At 38.5% G+C, this 18,787-nt stretch overlaps 1 protein-coding gene across 2 annotated transcripts in view; it reads left to right on the top strand.

Annotated features, from left to right (window-relative positions):
- The window catches only part of DNAH3 (dynein axonemal heavy chain 3), a 176,612-nt gene that overhangs the window by 84,443 nt on the left and 73,382 nt on the right, over nucleotides 1-18,787 (top strand). For both annotated transcript variants that reach the window (XR_005785574.1, XM_040458819.1), the window contains exons 36-41: nucleotides 832-943; nucleotides 2,791-3,032; nucleotides 9,682-9,782; nucleotides 11,179-11,284; nucleotides 13,435-13,564; nucleotides 16,022-16,267. Coding sequence is in view for 1 of the 2 variants with exons in the window: in XM_040458819.1 (XP_040314753.1) it covers nucleotides 832-943; nucleotides 2,791-3,032; nucleotides 9,682-9,782; nucleotides 11,179-11,284; nucleotides 13,435-13,564; nucleotides 16,022-16,267 (937 nt within the window). In the remaining variant the exon portion in view is untranslated. The remainder of the gene's footprint in view (nucleotides 1-831; nucleotides 944-2,790; nucleotides 3,033-9,681; nucleotides 9,783-11,178; nucleotides 11,285-13,434; nucleotides 13,565-16,021; nucleotides 16,268-18,787) is intronic.

Below are 18,787 nucleotides of genomic sequence, written 5' to 3' on the forward strand. Positions count from 1 at the left end.
CCCTCTCCCTCTCCCTCTCCCTCTCCCTCTCCCTCTCCCTCTCCCTCCCTCTCTCTCTCTCTCTCTCTGTGTCTCTCTGCCCCTCCCCAGCTCACACACAAACACACTCTTTCTCTCTCTCTCTTTTTTTTTAAGTTTTTTAAAGTGTTTATTCTTGAAAGAGAGAGAGAGACAGAGCATGAGTAGGGGAGGGGCAGAGAGAGAGAGAGGGACACAGAATCTGAAACAGGCTCCAGGCTCAGAGCTGTCCACACAGAGCCCAACACGGGGCTCAAACTCACGAGCTTGAGATCATGACCTGAGCCGAAGTTGGATGCTTAACTGACTGAGTCACCCAGGTGCCCCTCCCTTTCTCTTAAAATAAATAAATAAACATTAAAAAAATGAAAAATAGAAGCAAATAGAAATGGCCTAATGAAAAAAATTGAGGCATTAAACTTAGACAGTCACATGTGCAAATCATGGCTTCACCACTGACGAGTGTGGGCAAGTTACGTAACCTCTCTGGGGCTCAGCATTCCTACCACTAGAAGGTAGTTCATGATACCTGAGTGCATTAAATGAAATAATTTATGTAAGTCACTCGATGCTTAACCTATGGGTAGGTGCAGAGCAAATAGAAGGTCCCATTCCTTAAATATATGAGACATACACATGTATTTATTTACCCCAAAGGTATGTAAACTACAAATCATAAAAAGGACCACAGTTCACCAGGGGTTGAAGGGACTATGGAAATCCCCTTTTAGTCCCTCATTCCTCACTGACATCTGACTGACTTGTAGCTCTGGAAGGTTTGCAATGATTAACTGTTTATATGTCTCCTCCCAGATCTACGAGATGATGCTGGTGAGACATGGCTATATGATTGTTGGAGACCCCATGGGTGGCAAGACCTGTGCTTATAAAGTGTTGGCTGCAGCTCTGGGTGATTTATACGCAGGTAAAGCTCACATCCCTGGCTTCCTGGGAGCGCAGAACTCCCCAGTCAGTTGGCTGGCTCCATGGAGATTATGCCAGGCTATTAGTTTTGCCATCCCTGGATTGTGACATCAGAGCCAGAAATAGCACATGGCACACAGATGTCTGCAGGCAGAAAATAAAGGGGGGTGGGGTAGGAGCTTCTAACAGGAATTTTATATGCCTGTCATTAAGTGCAGGAATTTTCTCAGATTTCTCAAATGCTGAATAGGGGCTTCTCCAAAGGTTTCCCAATGAGAGAGAGAAACTCCTATCAGTGTCCTGAACAAATTATTTTAAAAGCTGATTATTGCATGGTTTCTTTTCTTCTCCTTTTTTCCTTTTTTCCTTTTATCCCTTTTCCCCTTCTCTTTCCTTTGCTTCCCTTTCCCTTTTTTTCCCTTTTTTTCTCCTCCCTACCTTCTTTCCCTCCTTCTTTCCTTTCCCTCTTCCCCTTCCTTACTTCTATTTAATGTAGAACATAAGACCTCAGACTTTTGAGTCAGGCCCAGACCTTGGACCGGTGATTAAACCTCTCTCAGCCTCTACTTTTTCAGCTGTGAAATGGGATTGTTGCGCAAATTAAGTGAGATTATGCAGGAAAGTAATCCAGCACAGTTTCTGATCAACAAATGGAAGCTGTGTTTATTGCCAGAGAAAGAGTTTTGGGGTTTTTTTCTTTTATAAAACGTAAGCCTATGGTTTTGAAAAACAATGCCTTGTATTTATACAATCCCTTCCAGTACTTCAACCTATTTTTTTCTTTTTGTAACATTTTTATGTTTATTTTTGAGAGAGAGAGAGAGAGAGAGAATGAGAGAATGAACTGGGGAGAGGGAGAGAGGGAATCCCAAGCAGGCTCCACGCTGTCAGCACAGAGCCTGACATGGGGCTCAATCCCACAAACCATGAGATCATGACCCGAGCTGAAATCAAGAGTTGGCTGCTTAACTGACTGACATTTTTTTCTAATAATTTTTGATGATTGAGTTGCTGTTGGATTTTTGAGGCTTTTGTTTTGGGGACTAACTTGGCCCTAGTAACTAATTAGGGCCTAGTAACTAAGCATTTCAAACTTACTATTTTCAACATTTGAATACAGTTTAGGAAACTAAATGAGAAAAGAGGCTATCCCATCGTTTCTGCCTTGGGATTCTGCAGAAATGGTTCTTTATTTAGCTCATGGTTCAAGCATTCCAACTTTTCCTTACTTTGAAGGATCATATAAAAGTGTGATTATTTTCTGTTATTGAATGCATCTGATGTGCCATCTATCAGCCTGTGTATTCCGGTTGGGTCCTTGTACTCTCATGGTGTGAATTTCTCAGCAGATACTTGCTGAGCTGCTAAAGAAGAGGTGTCAGGGCTAAACTAGTCCTTCAGATAGAGAAAAGAAAAGTAGTCAGTATTTTCCAGAATCATTTACATGTCTGCTCTTCCTTCATTTCAAGTCAAAGCCAAGGTTCTTAGGGTAGCCGTGAGAGTCAGGTACATAAAGACACTTGATAACATGGACCTCTCTCCCTTACTGCTTGAGTTCATTTAGACCCAGACAGATTTCTTTAGATCTGACCAGAACATTTGCCCTGTTTGAAATGAGACTCAGAAGAATATTTGGTGAGAAACTAGTGGGCATAATAACCTAATAATTTAAGTCATTGCCCATCCAGATATCCTAACCTTTATAAGAACTGAGTACAAATTTTATAAGGACTCTGCATGGATGACATAATCATAAAGGTTGGTTGGTCTTTGAGGTGGCATTGTCTCTTGTCTAATGTTCTGGTCTCTCCAGAGCCTTTGTAACTCATGTTGAACCTTCTTGCTCAGCCAAAGAGATGGAAGAATTTGCTGTGGAGTATTTGATCATCAACCCCAAGGCCATCACCATGGGGCAGCTCTATGGGTGCTTTGACCAAGTGAGCCATGAATGGACAGATGGTGTCCTAGCCAATGTTTTCCGGGAGCAAGCATCTTCAATGTCTGATGAACGCAAATGGATTATATTTGATGGGCCAGTAGATGCTGTTTGGATCGAAAATATGAACACAGTTCTGGATGACAATAAAAAGGTACCTACTGAGTCTCATATCTCTTTTATATAGGTAGGTTATAAATTCTCTTTTTCAAGTGAGTAATTGACCCAAACTATATAATACATACATTTGTTACATGAAGAATAAATGCACCACAAGAAATTTAAGTTTATGAATTATGCTTTTATTTGTACTTGTGGGTAAGCTCTGTCTGTTTAGGGATTATGTTGCATCATGGTTAAAAGCATTGGTGTTGGCATCATATTGGACCACTAGCTCTACAACTGAGCTTTTGTACTGGGCAAGTCACATAACTTCTCTGAATCTCAATTTCCACATTTGTAAAAAGGTAGTAATAAAATAGGGATATTGACAATTAAATAAGATAGCACGCACAAAGTCACTGATATATGGAATGTATTTGGTTATCCATTACGGTATATTTAAAGACTTAAAATAGCCATTTACTTTGCTCATGATATTGTGGATTAGAAATTTTGGAAGGGATCAGCTGGGCTCAGCTAATCATTGTGATGTCAGCTAGGGCAGCCATGGATGAAGGATCCACAACCAAGGTGGCTTCCTCACTCAGTGTCTGGGGCTCATTCCTCCTTGGCCTGTCTCTCTCTGTCTTTCTTTCTCTTCAGATGACATCTCATCCTCCAAGCATCTCCACATGTGTCAGGTGTCTCACTTAGTGGTCTTGGGTAGTGATAGTTCTTACATGGTGGTTAATTTTCCAAAAGGCAGGAAGTGAAAGTTTCCAGGAAATTAAGAGCTGTGCTTGGAACTGGCATAGCATCACTTTCTCTGAATTCTAGCAGTTGAAGAAGTCACTGGGCCTACTCAGATTCAAGGGAGTGGAGAAAGAGACTCCACTTCTTGATGGAGCAGGGCAAGGTCACATTGCAACAGCATTCATGTGATGGAAGCTACTGCTACAGCAGTCTTTGGAAAATATATTCTGTCACAGTTAGCATATTGGCTAAAGACTTGGACTCTGAAGCCAGACAGGCTGTGTTCAAATCCTGCATAGCCGCTTACCAGTTGTATAAACTCAGGCAAGCTATTTAGTCTCTCTGTGTCTCAGCTGTATCATCTGTAAAGGAGGACTGTTAATTAGGAAGATTAGATAAGTTAATATTTTCAAAATGCTTCTGATAGCACCTAGCATATAATAAGTGCTATTTTACTAAATGAAATAAAAATTTTTTAAGATAGCTAAATGGATTTATTTATTTTTTTGTATTTGAATCACTTTCAAATTATGTTTTTTTTAATATATGAAATTTATTGTCAAATTGGTTTCCATACAACACCTAGTGCTCATCCCAAAAGATGCCCTCTTCAATACCCATCACCTACCCTCCCCTCCCTCCCACCCCCCATCAACCCTCAGTTTGTTCTCAGTTTTTAAGAGTCTCTTATGCTTTGGCTCTCTCCCACTCTAACCTTTTTTTTTTCCTTCCCCTCCCCCCATAGCTTTCTGTTAAGTTTCTCAGGATCCACATAAAAGTGAAAACATATGGTATCTGTCTTTCTCTGTATGGCTTATTTCACTTAGCATCACACTCTCCAGTTCCATCCACGTTGCTACAAAGGGTCATTATTTCATTCTTTCTCATTGCCACGTAGTACTCCATTGTGTATATAAACCACTATTTCTTTATCCATTCATCAGTTGATGGACATTTAGGCTCTTGCCACAATTTGGCTATTGTTGAGAGTGCTGCTGTAAACATTGGGTACAAGTGCCCCTATGCATCAGTACTCCTGTATCCCTTGGGTAAATTCCTAGCAGTGCTACTGCTGGGTCATAAGATAGGTCTATTTTTAATTTTTTGAGGAACCTCTGCACTATTTTCCAGAGCGGCTGCACCAGTTTGCATTCCCACCAACAGTGCAAGAGGGTTCCCATTTCTCCACATCTTCGCCAGCATTTATAGTTCATTTTGATCACTCTGACTGGTGTGAGGTGATATCTGAGTGTGGTTTTGATTTGTATTTCCCTGATGAGGAGCGATGTTGAGCATCTTTTCATGTGCCTGTTGGCCATCTGGATGTCTTCTTTAGAGAAGTGTCTATTCATGTTTTCTGCCCATTTCTTCACTGGATTATTTGTTTTTTGGGTGTGGAGTTTGGTGATTTCTTTATAGATTTTGGATACTAGCCCTTTGTCCGATATGTCATTTGCAAATATCTTTTCCCATTCTGTTGGTGGCCTTTTAGTTTTGTTGATTGTTTCCTTTGCTCTGCAGAAGCTTTTTATCTTCATGAAGTCCCAATAGTTCATTTTTGCTTTTAATTCCCTTGCCTTTGGGGATGTGTCAAGTAAGAAATTGCTGCAGCTGAGGTCAGAGAGGTTTTCCCTGCTTTCTCCTCTAGGGTTTTGATGGTTTCCTGTCTCACATTCAGGTCCTTTATCCATTTTGAGTTTGTTTTTGTGAATGGTGTAAGAAAGTGGTCGAGTTTCATTCTTCTGCATGTGGCTGTCCAGTTCTCCCAGCACCATTTGTTAAAGAGACTGTCTTTTTTTCCATTGGATATTCTTTCCTGCTTTGTCAAAGATGGGTTGGCCATACTTTTGTGGGTCTAGTTCTGGGGTTTCTATTTTATTCCATTGGTCTATGTGTCTGTTTTTGTGCCAATACCATGCTGTCTTGATGATGACAGCTTTGTAGTAGAGGCTAAAGTCTGGGATTGTGATGCCTCCCGCTTTGGTCTTCTTCAAAATTACTTTGGCTATTCGGGGCCTTTTGTGGTTCCATATGAATTTTAGGATTGCTTGTTCTAGCTTTGAGAAGAATGCTGGTGCAATTTTGATTGGGATTGCATTGAATGTGTAGATAGCTTTGGGTAGTATTGACATTTTAATAATATTTATTCTTCCAACCCACGAGCATGGAATGTTTTTCCATTTATTTATATCTTCTTCAATTTCCTTCATAAGCTTTCTATAGTTTTCAGCATACAGATCTTTTACATCTTTGGTTAGATTTATCCCTAGGTATTGTATGCTTCTTGGTGCAACTGTGAATGGGATCAGTTTCTTTATTTGTCTTTCTGTTGCTTCATTATTAGTGTATAAGAATGCAACTGATTTCTGTACCTTGATTTTGTATCCTGCAACTTTGCTGATTTCATGTATCAGTTCTAGCAGACTTTTGGTGGAGTCTATCGGGTTTTCCATGTATAGTATCATGTCATCTGCAAAAAGTGAAAGCTTGACTTCATCTTTGCCAATTTTGATGCCTTTGATTTCCTTTTGTTGTCTGATTGCTGATGCTAGCACTTCCAACACTATGTTAAACAACAGCGGTGAGAGTGGACCTCCCTGTCGTGTTCCTGATCTCAGGGAAAAAACTCTCAGTTTTCCTCATTGAGGATGATATTAGCTGTGGGCTTTTCATAAATGGCTTTTATGATGTTTAAGTATGTTCCTTCTATCCCGACTTTCTCAAGGATTTTTATTAAGAAAGGATGCGAATTTTGTCAAATGCTTTTTCTGCATCGATTGACAGGATTATATGGTTCTTATCTTTTCTTTTATTAATGTGATGTATCACGTTGATTGATTTGTGAATGTTGAACCAGCCCTGCATCCCAGGAATGAATCCCACTTGATCATGGTGAATAATTCTTTTTATAAGCTGTTGAATTTGATTTGCTAGTATCTTGTTGAGAATTTTTGTATCCATATTCATCAGGGATATTGGCCTATAGTTCTCTTTTTTTACTGGGTCTCTGTCTGGTTTAGGAATCAAAGTAATACTGGCTTCATAGAATGAGTCTGGAAGTTTTCCTTCCCTTTCTATTTCTTGGAATAGCTTGAGAAGGATAGGTATTATCTCTGCATTAAATGTCTGGTAGAATTCCCCAGGGAAGCCATCTGGCCCTGGACTCTTATTTGTTGGGAGATTTTTGATAACTGATTCAATTTCTTCCCTGGTTATGGGTCTGTTCAAGCTTTCTATTTCTTCCTGTTTGAGTTTTGGAAGCGTGTGGGTGTTTAGGAATTTGTCCATTTCTTCCAGGTTGTCCAGTTTGTTGGCATATAATTTTTCCTAGTATTCCCTGATAATTGCTTATATTTCTGAGGGATGGTTGTAATAATGCCATTTTCATTCATGATTTTATCTATTTGGGTCATCTCCCTTTTCTTTTTGAGAAGCCTGGCTAGAGGTTTACCAACTGTGTTTATTTTTTCAAAAAACCAACTTTTGGTTTCATTGATCTGCTCTACAGTTTTTTTAGATTCAATATTGTTTATTTCTGCTCTGATCTTTATTATTTCTCTTCTTCTGCTGGATTTGGGGTGTCTTTGCTGTTCTGCTTCTATTTCCTTTAGGTGTGCTGTTAGATTTTGTATTTGGGTTTTTTCTTGTTTCTTGAGATAGGCCTGGATTGCAATGTATTTTCCTCTCAGGACTGCCTTCGCTGCATCCCAAAGCATTTGGATTGTTGTATTTTCATTTTTGTTTATTTCCATATATTTTTTTAATTTCTTCTCTAATTGCCTGGTTGACCCATTCCTTCTTTAGTAGGGTGTTCTTTAACCTCCATGCTTTTCGAGGTTCTCCAGACTTTTTCCTGTGGTTGATTTCAAGCTTCATCGCATTGTGGTCTGAAAGTATGCATGGTATGATCTCAATTCTTGTATACTTATGAAGGGCTCTTTTGTGACCCAGTATGTGATCTATCTTGGAGAATGTCCCATGTGCACTCGAGAAGAAAGTATATTCTGTTGCTTTGGGATGCAGAGTTCTAAATATATCTGTCAAGTCCATCTGATCCAATGTATCATTCAGGGCCCTTGTTTCTTTATTGACCATGTGTCTAGATGATCTATCCATTGTTTTAAGTGGGGTATTAAAGTCCCCTGCAATTACCACATTCTTGTCAATAAGGTTGCTTATGTTTGTGAGTAATTGTTTTACATATTTGGGGGCTCCTGTATTTGGCACATAGACGTTTATAATTGTTAGTTCTTCTTCATGGATAGACCCTGTAATTATTATATAATGCCCTTCTTCATTTCTTGTTACAGCCTTTAATTTAAAGTCTAGTTTGTCTGATATAAGTATGGATACTCCAGCTTTCTTTTGACTTCCAGTAGCATGATAGATAGTTCTGCATACCCTCACTTTCAATCTGAAGGTGTCCTCAGGTCTAAAATGAGTCTCTTGTAGACAGCAAATAGATGGGTCTTGTTTTTTTACCCATTCTGATACCCTATGTCTTTTGGTTGGTGCATTTAGTCCATTTACATTCAGTGTTATTATAGAAAGATATGGGTTTAGAGTCATTGTGATGTCTGTAGGTTTCATGCTTGTAGCGATGTCTCTGGTACTTTGTCTCACAGGATCCCCCTTAGGATCTCTTGTAGGGCTGGTTTAGTGGTGATGAAAAATGAAATGAAATTTATCACCATTTTAAGGAAGTTTCTATACTGAATATACATGATTATTGAATCAAAATATACTTTCCTACTACATTTAAATTTCACAAGACTATGAGTGAGTCATGCTCAATGGAAGGCCTAATTATCCAAATTACACACATACGCTAATTATAATATGTGCATAAATTTGATTACATAACATAAAAATTGAAATGTTTTATTATATTATATAGGCTATGTGATATAAACTAATTGTGCAAATGTATTTGTTGGTTTTGAGATAAGAAGTATAAAGAGTTATAAACCATGAATTCCTGATGGCTCTTCCTGTCACTGGGTGTAAATCAAACTACCGTCAGAGGTATGGGTCTCTTTTACTTTTCTTGATATTCAGAGATGATACTGCTGGTGGTGTCAGCCCCATAATGGCTATTGACCTTCTTGGGGATGCATGTAGTGACCTGATTCTAGTGACCTGTTTCCAGGTGTGGGCCAGGTAATGTACAAAGAACTTTTTAAGCACAACTTTGAATGAACAGCAGGGAGTAATGGGGTTTCCTCTTTGCCACTGAGAGATCGAAGCCTCAGGCAATCTCAAGTGAGACTTAAAGATCTCACTTGAACCCATGTTGGCAAATAGGAAGTACCACTTCTTTGTACGTACACTGAGTCTCCCCTGTGTGTTTGAACTACTTTCTACAAGGACATACCCTCTAAATACTAGGATTTCCAATGGTCTTTCCTTCCATTCCAGAAAGGATTTGTGGAGATGTTCTTGTCCCTGTAGACTTACACCAGTTCATGGGAGATCCCAAAAGGAGTCCTTCATGGGAAACTTGAGCAAATAAAACAGGAGAAAGGTGTGCAGTTACATCTATATTAAATGCTAAGGAAGGAACCATGAAACTTGATGTAGTCTGATAACTTCTTGATCCTTCATCTAAGGCTGCAATTCATTGACTCTCTGACCTCACTATTTAAAATCACCTGGCCCTGGCATTTTCCAGCCTCCTCTTCTACTTAATTATTTTCCAAAGCACTTTCATCATGTTATATGCTATGTATTTTATCATCTGTTTCCTCCCAGCAGAATGTAAATCCCAAGAGCACAGGGATTTTTGTCTGTTTTATTCTACATATCTAGAACAGTGCCTGATGCATATAGTTAGTGCTCAAGAAGTACTAAATGAATTTAAACCATCTCTGTCTCCACTGAAGCCTTTCACTTGCAGATAGAATTTAACCCCTTTGCCTGCCCTCCACTCCTCTGCTTTGCCCTTTCAGCTGTGTTTAATGAGTGGAGAGATTATCCAGATGAGCCCCAAGATGAGTCTGATCTTCGAGCCAGCAGATCTGGAGCAGGCCTCGCCAGCCACTGTAAGCAGGTCAGTCAGCCTCATACTGGCACCCTGAGGGAATTGTATGTATATACCCATCTTCTTTATCCATTCATCTATGAATTGCTTCCACAATATGGCTATTGTAAATAATGGTGCAATATGCATAGGGGTGCATGTATCCCTTTGAATTAGTGTTTTTGTAATAAACTGTAATATTTATATATCACTCAAAATAAATAAATTATACTGACCTAGAACTCTATGGATAAATCTTATTAACTATAAAATCTTAGCAATGTTATGTATAAAAATAAGCACACAATAGTATATATAGTGCAGTGTCTCCATTTAAACTGTTAAAAACAACTAACATAAATAAATTTACATTATAGGAGCATATAGAAATACTATAAAACTACATAAGAAAGAAAGAAATCAAGAGACAGGTGACCATGAAATTCAAGATAATGAGTTACATCAGGTGGAGAAAGCCATGGGTATAGGATAAGGGAGACCAAATGGGTTAGATGAAAGTTATTGTGAAGATCCTAGCTTCTGTCTGGGTGGTGGGTTCATGGATACTCATTAAATTATTGAAAACCCTTAACTAAGAAATAAGAAAGGCCCTGCATGGGCTACTGATAGTGTGCCAAGGATGACAATGAATCCAATCCTGTGCACCTGAGGTTCATACAAAAATAAAGTCAGCCCACATTCCCAAAGGCAATGTCAGGGAGTAGAAAGAGCAATGGCAAATTAGACCAACTTGGTCTTCCACCCTGGCCATGTCAATATCTAGCTGTGTGGCCTCTTCCAAGTCACTTAGCCTCTCTGAGCCAGTTTCCTCATGTCTTAAAACATGACCATAAAGATATCCTTAAAGATAAAGGTCATTAGGACATAGCATAGTGCCTGACATGCAGTAGATGCTCAATAAATGGCAGCCATATTTTAATGGGGGAAAAAAAAACATGTACTACATAAAATATCAGTACTTATTAATGCTAATGATAATAGTTTCCATTGATTACGAGTTTTCTGTATCCTGGAAATGGCACTGAATTATTTGTTGGCATTTTCTTATTTAACCACTATAACAGCCGTATGAACTATGTATTTTTTGTTTCTTGATTTATAGACAAGGATGAAGAATTTCAGAGATAGTAAAGAAAGCTTGCCCAAGGCCACTCAGATAGTAGAATCTGGGGCTGGGATTTGAACCCAGGTCTCTCTTATTCCCAAGATCAAGCTGTTATCACTGGTCCCCATCCTTTGCTGACAAAATCTGGGCACCTTCCTTTTGACCTAGAGCAGGCAAGGGTCTGTGCTCCACCCCAAGCTACAGCCCCTTACCTTGCCATGACTGCCTGCATTTACCTCGCCCCTGTGTGCTTGGGAGCCTAGATGTGGACCAGGCTGGTTCTCTCTTTGTGCTTGCCAGGTGTGGGATGATCTACATGGAGCCCCATCAACTAGGCTGGAAGCCCTTGAAGGACTCTTATATGGACACCCTGCCCACCAGTCTCACTGAGGAGCACAAGGAATTGGTGACAACATCAGACTCCTTTACTTCCCCTCCCTCCCTGTCTCCCTGCTCCTCATTTCTAAGGCCTTCTAGACACATATTTACCTTCTAATTCCAGGATGCAAGAACAGGCAGTGGCTTCCCTGCTTGCCTCTAGTTGTCTTCTTTCCTGGCTGCCTGCCATTTTTCCAACTTTGTTCTCCATATGGAGAGGATGGGATATGGTCAATTTCTACTTTTCTTCTACCTTCTCCATCACTCCCCATCTCCCTAGTGGAGAATTCTGATGCTTGAGAACATTCTATAAGGTGGCTGGAATGTCACTCCTTTTCCCATTGCTCCACTAGCAGAAATATCTCTAGAAGTTGCTCTAGAGATAGGCCAGATTAGGAAGAGCTGTGTTCCTCTCTGTACTGCCACTCCCCATCCTGGTGACCTCAACTTCATACCTCTCATATCTAGGGAGCTGGAGCCAGATTAGAAAAGCTTGTATTGCAGGTACTAAGAGTATATATCCCCTTCTTCCCTTTCTAAAAGAGGTGTAACATTCAGGTTAATGGGTACATGAGCACACTCTCAGCCTAGGGAATCAGGAAGGGAGAACCCAAGCTTTTGGTGGCTTTTGTCTTTCCCTGCATTAATAGAATTCTAGGAAAGTTTCTCACCGAAGAAGCCAAGAAAGGTATAGTTGGGCTCTCTTCCTACTGTGGAAATACTCTGATGAGCTATGTAGGATGGCCCCATTCCTGTCACATTTATATGCATGTACCATGTATATAATCACATACTTATACAGATACATGCCCACATGCACATCAAGAGACCAATCTATACAGGTGCACAGGAAGCCTTCAGTGCGACTCCTCAGTGTCCTTAGCACAAAGTCTAACTTCTTATCAGGGCCTCTGAAACCTCAATCTGACCCTGTCGCCTTTCTGAACTCATCACTACCCTCTTCTTCAACTTATTACCCTGCAGCCCTTGTATTTTGTTTCCATTCCTAGAAGACCCCAGGTTTCATCACCTCAAGACTTTCACACCTTTTCTTCCTCTTCCTGGAAATGTTGTCCCATTTTATATTCTGAGGGATGATTCACCTTCATCATCTCAACATAAATGCCTCCTCCTCTAAGAAGCCTTCCCTGACCACCCTACCAAGCCCTTCCCATTATTCCCCATTGTAGCATCTTTATTTGTTTCCTGCTAGTACTTTCCATGATTTGTAAGTATTTTATTTATTTCCTTGCTTGTTTAGTTATTTATTTTTTGTCTCCCCTACCCTTCAGTAATTTCTGAGAGGGCAGGAATCTTGTCTATCTTGTGAGTTGTTTATCCTCAGCACCTACAACACTGTAATTACTAGATACTCAACAAATATTTGTTGGCTGGATGAATATACCACGTATTCATGTACACATGTGTACGTATTCATATATATGTTCATGTGTATGTATTCATATATACATATAAATGCATCTATATATTTATATACAGATATATATCAATATATATATATATATATATATACACACATGTATTTATTTAGTGATGACCTATCTACTTCCCAAAAAATGACTTAAGATAATTTACAGTGACAACCACAAATATTTTAACAAAAATGAAAAAATATCCTAAATAAGAGGATAAAGGAAAAATTTTTTGGAAAGAGTAACTGGGGTGAAAAGCAGAGACGAGAATCATTATACCTACAAATAAGTACATATATACATACATACATACAGATAATTACTGAAAATCAGCCCTGAACTTAGCTCTGCACTTCCTATGGCCACTTTATACAGGAGTCCAGCCTAAAGTCATTTGAAAATCTTGTTTAGGGTTCCTAATGATTTTATACAAACAAGTCAGATGCCCAGTTTGGGTCCTAAAACTACTTTATGCATCTTGTACCTGACCCACGGTAGCTCCAAGCCTCTGAGTATCCAGCTCTGGGTAGTAAAATGGGAGGAGTAGGGATGGTCTGTGGGCTGCCTGTCCGTTGAATAGGAAGTTTAAGTCAGGGCCCTGGGTACCTTTGGTCCTTTCCCCAATACCTACATTCAAAAATAATCAGCAACTTTACCAGCATCCCTGGCCTTCCAGAAGTGTACCAAACCCTTAGTCTTAAACTCATTTTTTGATAACATCTTCAAATTTCGTGTCTACTTTCAGGTCAATGATATGTTCATGTGGCTTGTCCAGCCCTGCCTGGAGTTTATTCACCTTCAGTGTAAATTTGTGATCCAAACTTCTCCCATCCACCTTGCTTCCTCAATGATGAGACTGTACTCCTCTCTGCTTGGTACGTGCTACTGTGATTCTTGAAGGTGGGGTATATGCGGGATATTTCTTCCTCTTCCCCATCCCTTCTATTCCTGCCCCGTCCATGAGTCACAACGAGACTGGCATTTTAGTCTAGAACAAACAAGCCTTTGGAGTGGAGATAGTAGAATTTAGCGGAAAGAATCCATGTTTGGGGGCTTTAACATTAATCTTAGATTGATTTCCTGGATGTTTTTGTGCAAATTACCCCATCTTTTCTTGTGTTAGGTTTCTCGTCCACACAATGAGGATAAAAATCTCTGTCTCTCTTTACCTAACTAGGATATCCTGGAGGGAAATGAATTTACATGATACATATGAATGTATCTGAGAAAAAAAAGATTCTGCAAAAATAAGACCGGAGATTTTCCTGTGTTAAGAAAACTTATAAAAATCTGATTTCACAAAATACATAGTTACACGGTCAAGAGAACTGATCATATCAGCTACAAAACTAGGGAACTTCTCCAGGACATGAGAAGTACCTAAATCATAGAACTATTTGTTTAAAGGTCCTAGAGAAGTTCCCTGTAACCATCTCATATAAATCAAATTTCATTGAATTCTGTGGGAAATGACAAAGCATGTGTCCATTTGGAGAACTTCTTCCTGGATGACATTTCTTTTTCAATATCTCACATAATTCAGGCTCAAGATGGATCTTCCCAGAACTTCTGTTACATGTACATTTTCTCAGCTCATTGCTTCCAAAGGCATTATAGGAACAGATTAAAAAAATGTAATATGGTGAACAGTTGAGTGGAGACTTTCTTTGGCTAAATATTATGTGATTTTTCTGAAATTAAAATTACAGGCAATTTCAAAAGCACACTAACTACATACAATGCCATATATTTGCATCATTAGTTGCAAATTTTGCCTATTTTCCCAAGCCCTGTTTCCTGTCCTTGTGTTGTATCTCCTCCAGGAAAAAAGGCATCGCATGAGAAATGGACTCATTGTCCCCAGTGCTGAGTGCCCTAATATCTTGCCTTCCCAGATCTATAGCCATGAGTCCTATCAGGAGTGTTGAAAAACACTCTACTACTAAAAACTGGGGACATGAACACAGACATGTCTGATTTCAGAGCCCTAACTTTTTCCTCTGTCAGTGCTAAAATGCAGGAGTATGGTAACTATGATCAATCAGCAAGGCGTTGAGCTAAGGAATACTAAATACATTTGTTAGCCTTTTTATTTTAAAATAATTTCAGGCTTGCAAAAAAATTGCTAAAGGACTATGTTGAGTCACATATCCCTTCACCTAGCTTCCTTTAAAGTTAACATCTTACATAACCAAGGCACAATGATCAAAATGAGAAAATTGAAACTGATACTAAACTATTAACTACACTACAGACTTTATTTGCAGTTCATCAATTTTTCCACAAATGTCCTTTTTCTGTTCTAGGATGCAATTCGAGAGGTCACTTTTTTTTTTTTAATTGTTGTATCTCATTCGTGTCCTTCAATCTATGACAGCTCCTCAGTCTTTCCTTGCCTTTTTTTTTTTTAAATAAACCCAGCGTGAGGCTTAAACTCATGACCCCCAAATCGAGTCACATGTTCTACTGACTGAGCCAGCCAGGCACCCCTTTCCTTGTCTTTTATAACTTGGTTACTTGATAAATAATGGTCATTTATTTTATAGAATATGTCTCAATTTAAGAGATATGTTTTCTCATAATTAGATTGGGGTTATGCATTTTCAGTAAGAATACCACGAAAGTGATGATGTATCCTTCTCTGTACATCATCATGGGGCACATGATGTTGCTATATGTTATGACTGGTGAAGGCTCTGGTCAAAGTTAGCTTTGATCAGAGCCACATTTCTCCACTGTAAGAGAAGTGTTACTGTGTTTTCCTTCATAATTAATAAGTATTTGGGGGAGGGGAGACAGTTTGAAACCATGCAAATATCCTATTTGCTCCTCAAATTTTCACCCACTGATTTTAATATCTATTGGATCTTGCCTACCACGGTTATTATGGCGGCATTTGCCTAATGTTAATTTTCTGTTTCTCTGTGTATTCCTTCTGTATTTACTAATTAGAATTCTTCTGTAAGGAAAAACTGTTCTTCCCTATTTCTTTGCTAATTCAGTTATTTGCTGATTAAAGTATGAACTCACAATATTTATTTTATCCTATGGGTTATAATCCAATGCTATAGTTATTTTGTTGCTCAAATGTCTTCAGCCATTGAGAGCTCCTTCAGGTTGGTGCCCATGTCCTTTCAAAATTAGAAAAAGTTTTTAAAACTAGCACAAAGAAATATGTGGATAAAGGATCTGGCAGGTGATGGCCACTCAGCCACTATCATTCCCCTCTCCAGAGCCCGCACAGACAAGACCACCCAGCTCACATTGTTTATAGATCTGTATATAAGCAGATATTTGCAGCTTTTCCTGAGGTTCCTTTTTCTTGCTTTTAGATGAAATCAGAAAAATAGACAAGGAGGAAAGTGAATTATTTGAAGGCCCAACAAGCCAACAGATCTTTCTCTGGCTGCAAGGTCTATTCCTCTTTGCCTTGGTGTGGACCGTGGCCGGCACCATCAATGCGGACAGCAGAAAGAAATTTGATTTGTTTTTCCGCAACCTGATCATGGGTATGGATGATAACAATCCAAGGCCCAAAAGCGTCAAACTTACCAAAAACAACATCTTTCCAGAAAGAGGTAACTTAGTACCTGTTTGTTTTGTCTTGCTATAATAATCTGGATCATATGGTTCCAAAATCCAATCAAAATGTGTGGTCCAAGTAAGGGTTTTACAATGGCCAGGTGACATTATGTAGCTTGCCTGAGTGGGTTCGAGGTCTCCAGAGCTGGCCCACATGTGTAAGAGATGGATGGCTCAAAGTCAGGGTCTTATGGGATGTTTTAACTATTGTTTTAATTTAGAAAAGTTGATACAACTTTTTTTTCCCCAAAATTACCCATAATTCCATCATTCAAACAAGCTCCAGGAGACAGAATGAGAAATATAGCACATTTGTTTTTCTTATTCCCTTCTAGCCTTATTCTGTGTGTTTACATTCATCGTATTATGTTGATTATGGCGTTAATATTCATAGTAATTTTGTCATTGTAATCTAATTTCATGTTGAAATGTTTTCATTTTTGCCATATACGTTTTCTTCAAAGTGATCACTTTAATGATCTATAAATATTATATGTGTGACATCATTTACTAAAAGATCAAAAATTTTTTTTCTTTTAAGTGGCTTTCACTATTATTTTTCTTAACACCATAATGATATATAAAATCTATTTTTTAATATTTTACATTTAAACATGTTATCTATTTATTTATTTATTTATTTATTTATTTTTAATATGAAATTTATTGTCAAATTGGTTTCCATACAACACGCAGTGCTCATCCCAACAGGTGCCTTCCTCAATGCCCATCACCCACTTTCCCCCCCCCCACCCCTCCCATCAACCCTCAGTTTATTCTCAGTTTTTAAGAGTCTCTTATGGTTGGGCTCCCTCCCTCTCTCTCTTTTTTTTCCTTCCCCTCCCCCATGGTCTTCTGTTAAGTTAGAAAAAACAGAGAATAGCAGAAAATAAAAATCAGTGGTAATCCAACTACCCACAAATAAACACTTAAAGTTTTTTTCTTCAAGTTTTTTTCTATATTTCTGTAACAAAAAGGAGATCATACTATAAACACTTTCCAAATAGCTTTACTTTTTGTGACTATAAAATAGTAGATAAAGGGTGATGAAATAACTTCTAGAGTGATATTAATGTGTATATTGAGAAAGATTTGGTTTACACAGATATGTGCGTTTGTCAAAACTCAGTGAATATGCACTTAGGATTTGTACATTTCATTGCATGTAAATTTTAGATCAAGAGAAAAAGCATAAACAAATACTGAACAGTGAATGATATAAATGCTGAAGTTTACGGGGAAGTGTATAGATATTTTACATTGAAGTCTGTCAAAAAATCAGATGGCTTACTTGATAGATGGATGAACAGGTATATGATAAAACAAGTAAAACCTAATCATAAAGTTTAGGAGAAGGGTATGTAAGTGTTTGCTGTACAGTGTTTTCAGTATTTATGTTTGAAATTTTTCCTAATGATAATAATAAATGAATGAACAAGTAGGGGCCACCCACTGCCCCTGTACACACAGTCCTTCCTCAGCACATGAGGCACACTTTATCTGATATGGTCATCTGTCCCAGTGAACTGCATAGAGGCCCTGGGCCAATCCAATATTTAGATTGTAGTACAATCATTCTGTTTTCTTTCTTTCTTTCTTTCTTTCTTTCTTTCTTTCTTTCTTTCTTTCTTTCTTTTCTTTCTTTCTTTTTCTTTTCTTTTCTTTTCTTTCTCTCTCTTTCTTTCTCTTTTCTTTTTTCTTTTCTTCTCTCTTCTTTTCTTTCTCTTCCCCTTCCTTCCTTCTCTCCTCCTCTCCTCCTCGTTTCTCTTTTACTTCTTCTTTGATTTAGAAGATTCTTTTTTATTTTGGTAAAATATGTATAATATAAAAATTTACCATTTTAACCATTTTTAAGTATACAGTTCAGTGGTGTTAAACATTGTTGTGCACCCTTCACCACCATTTATCTCCAGAACTTTTTTCATCTTCCCAAACTAAAACTCCATATTCTGTAAACACTAACTCTCCATTTCTCCCCTCCTTCTGGCTCCCCCACCCCCAGCAACCACCATCCCACTTTCAGTCTCTATAAATCTGACTACTCTAGGTACCTCATTTAAATAGAATCACATAGTATTTGTCCTTTTTTGACAAGTTTATTTCACTTAGTAATAACTTCAAAATTCATCCATGTTGAAGCATGTGTCAGAATTTCCTTCCTTTTTAAAGTTGAATAATACTCTGTTGTGTGTATGTGCCACATTTTGTTCCTTTGTTCACCTGTTGATAGACATTTGAGTTACTCTCATATTTTGACTACTGTGAATAATGCAGATATAAACATGGGTGTACAAATATTTATTTGAGTCTCTTGCTTTCATTTCTTTTTGCTATGTGCTCAAAAGTGGAATTTATTTTTTTAAGTTTATTTTGAGAGAGAGAGAGAGAAAGCACATGCACAAGTGGGGGAGGGGCAAAGAGGGAGAGAGAGAATCCCAAGCAGGCTTTGCACTGTCAGCCCAGAGACTGACATGGGTCTCAGGCTCACAAACTGTGAGATCATGACCTGAGCCGAA

Source organism: Herpailurus yagouaroundi, unplaced genomic scaffold (assembly GCF_014898765.1).
Source record: "Herpailurus yagouaroundi ecotype Mexico unplaced genomic scaffold, PumYag 222, whole genome shotgun sequence".
Taxonomy (NCBI): domain Eukaryota; kingdom Metazoa; phylum Chordata; class Mammalia; order Carnivora; family Felidae; genus Herpailurus; species Herpailurus yagouaroundi.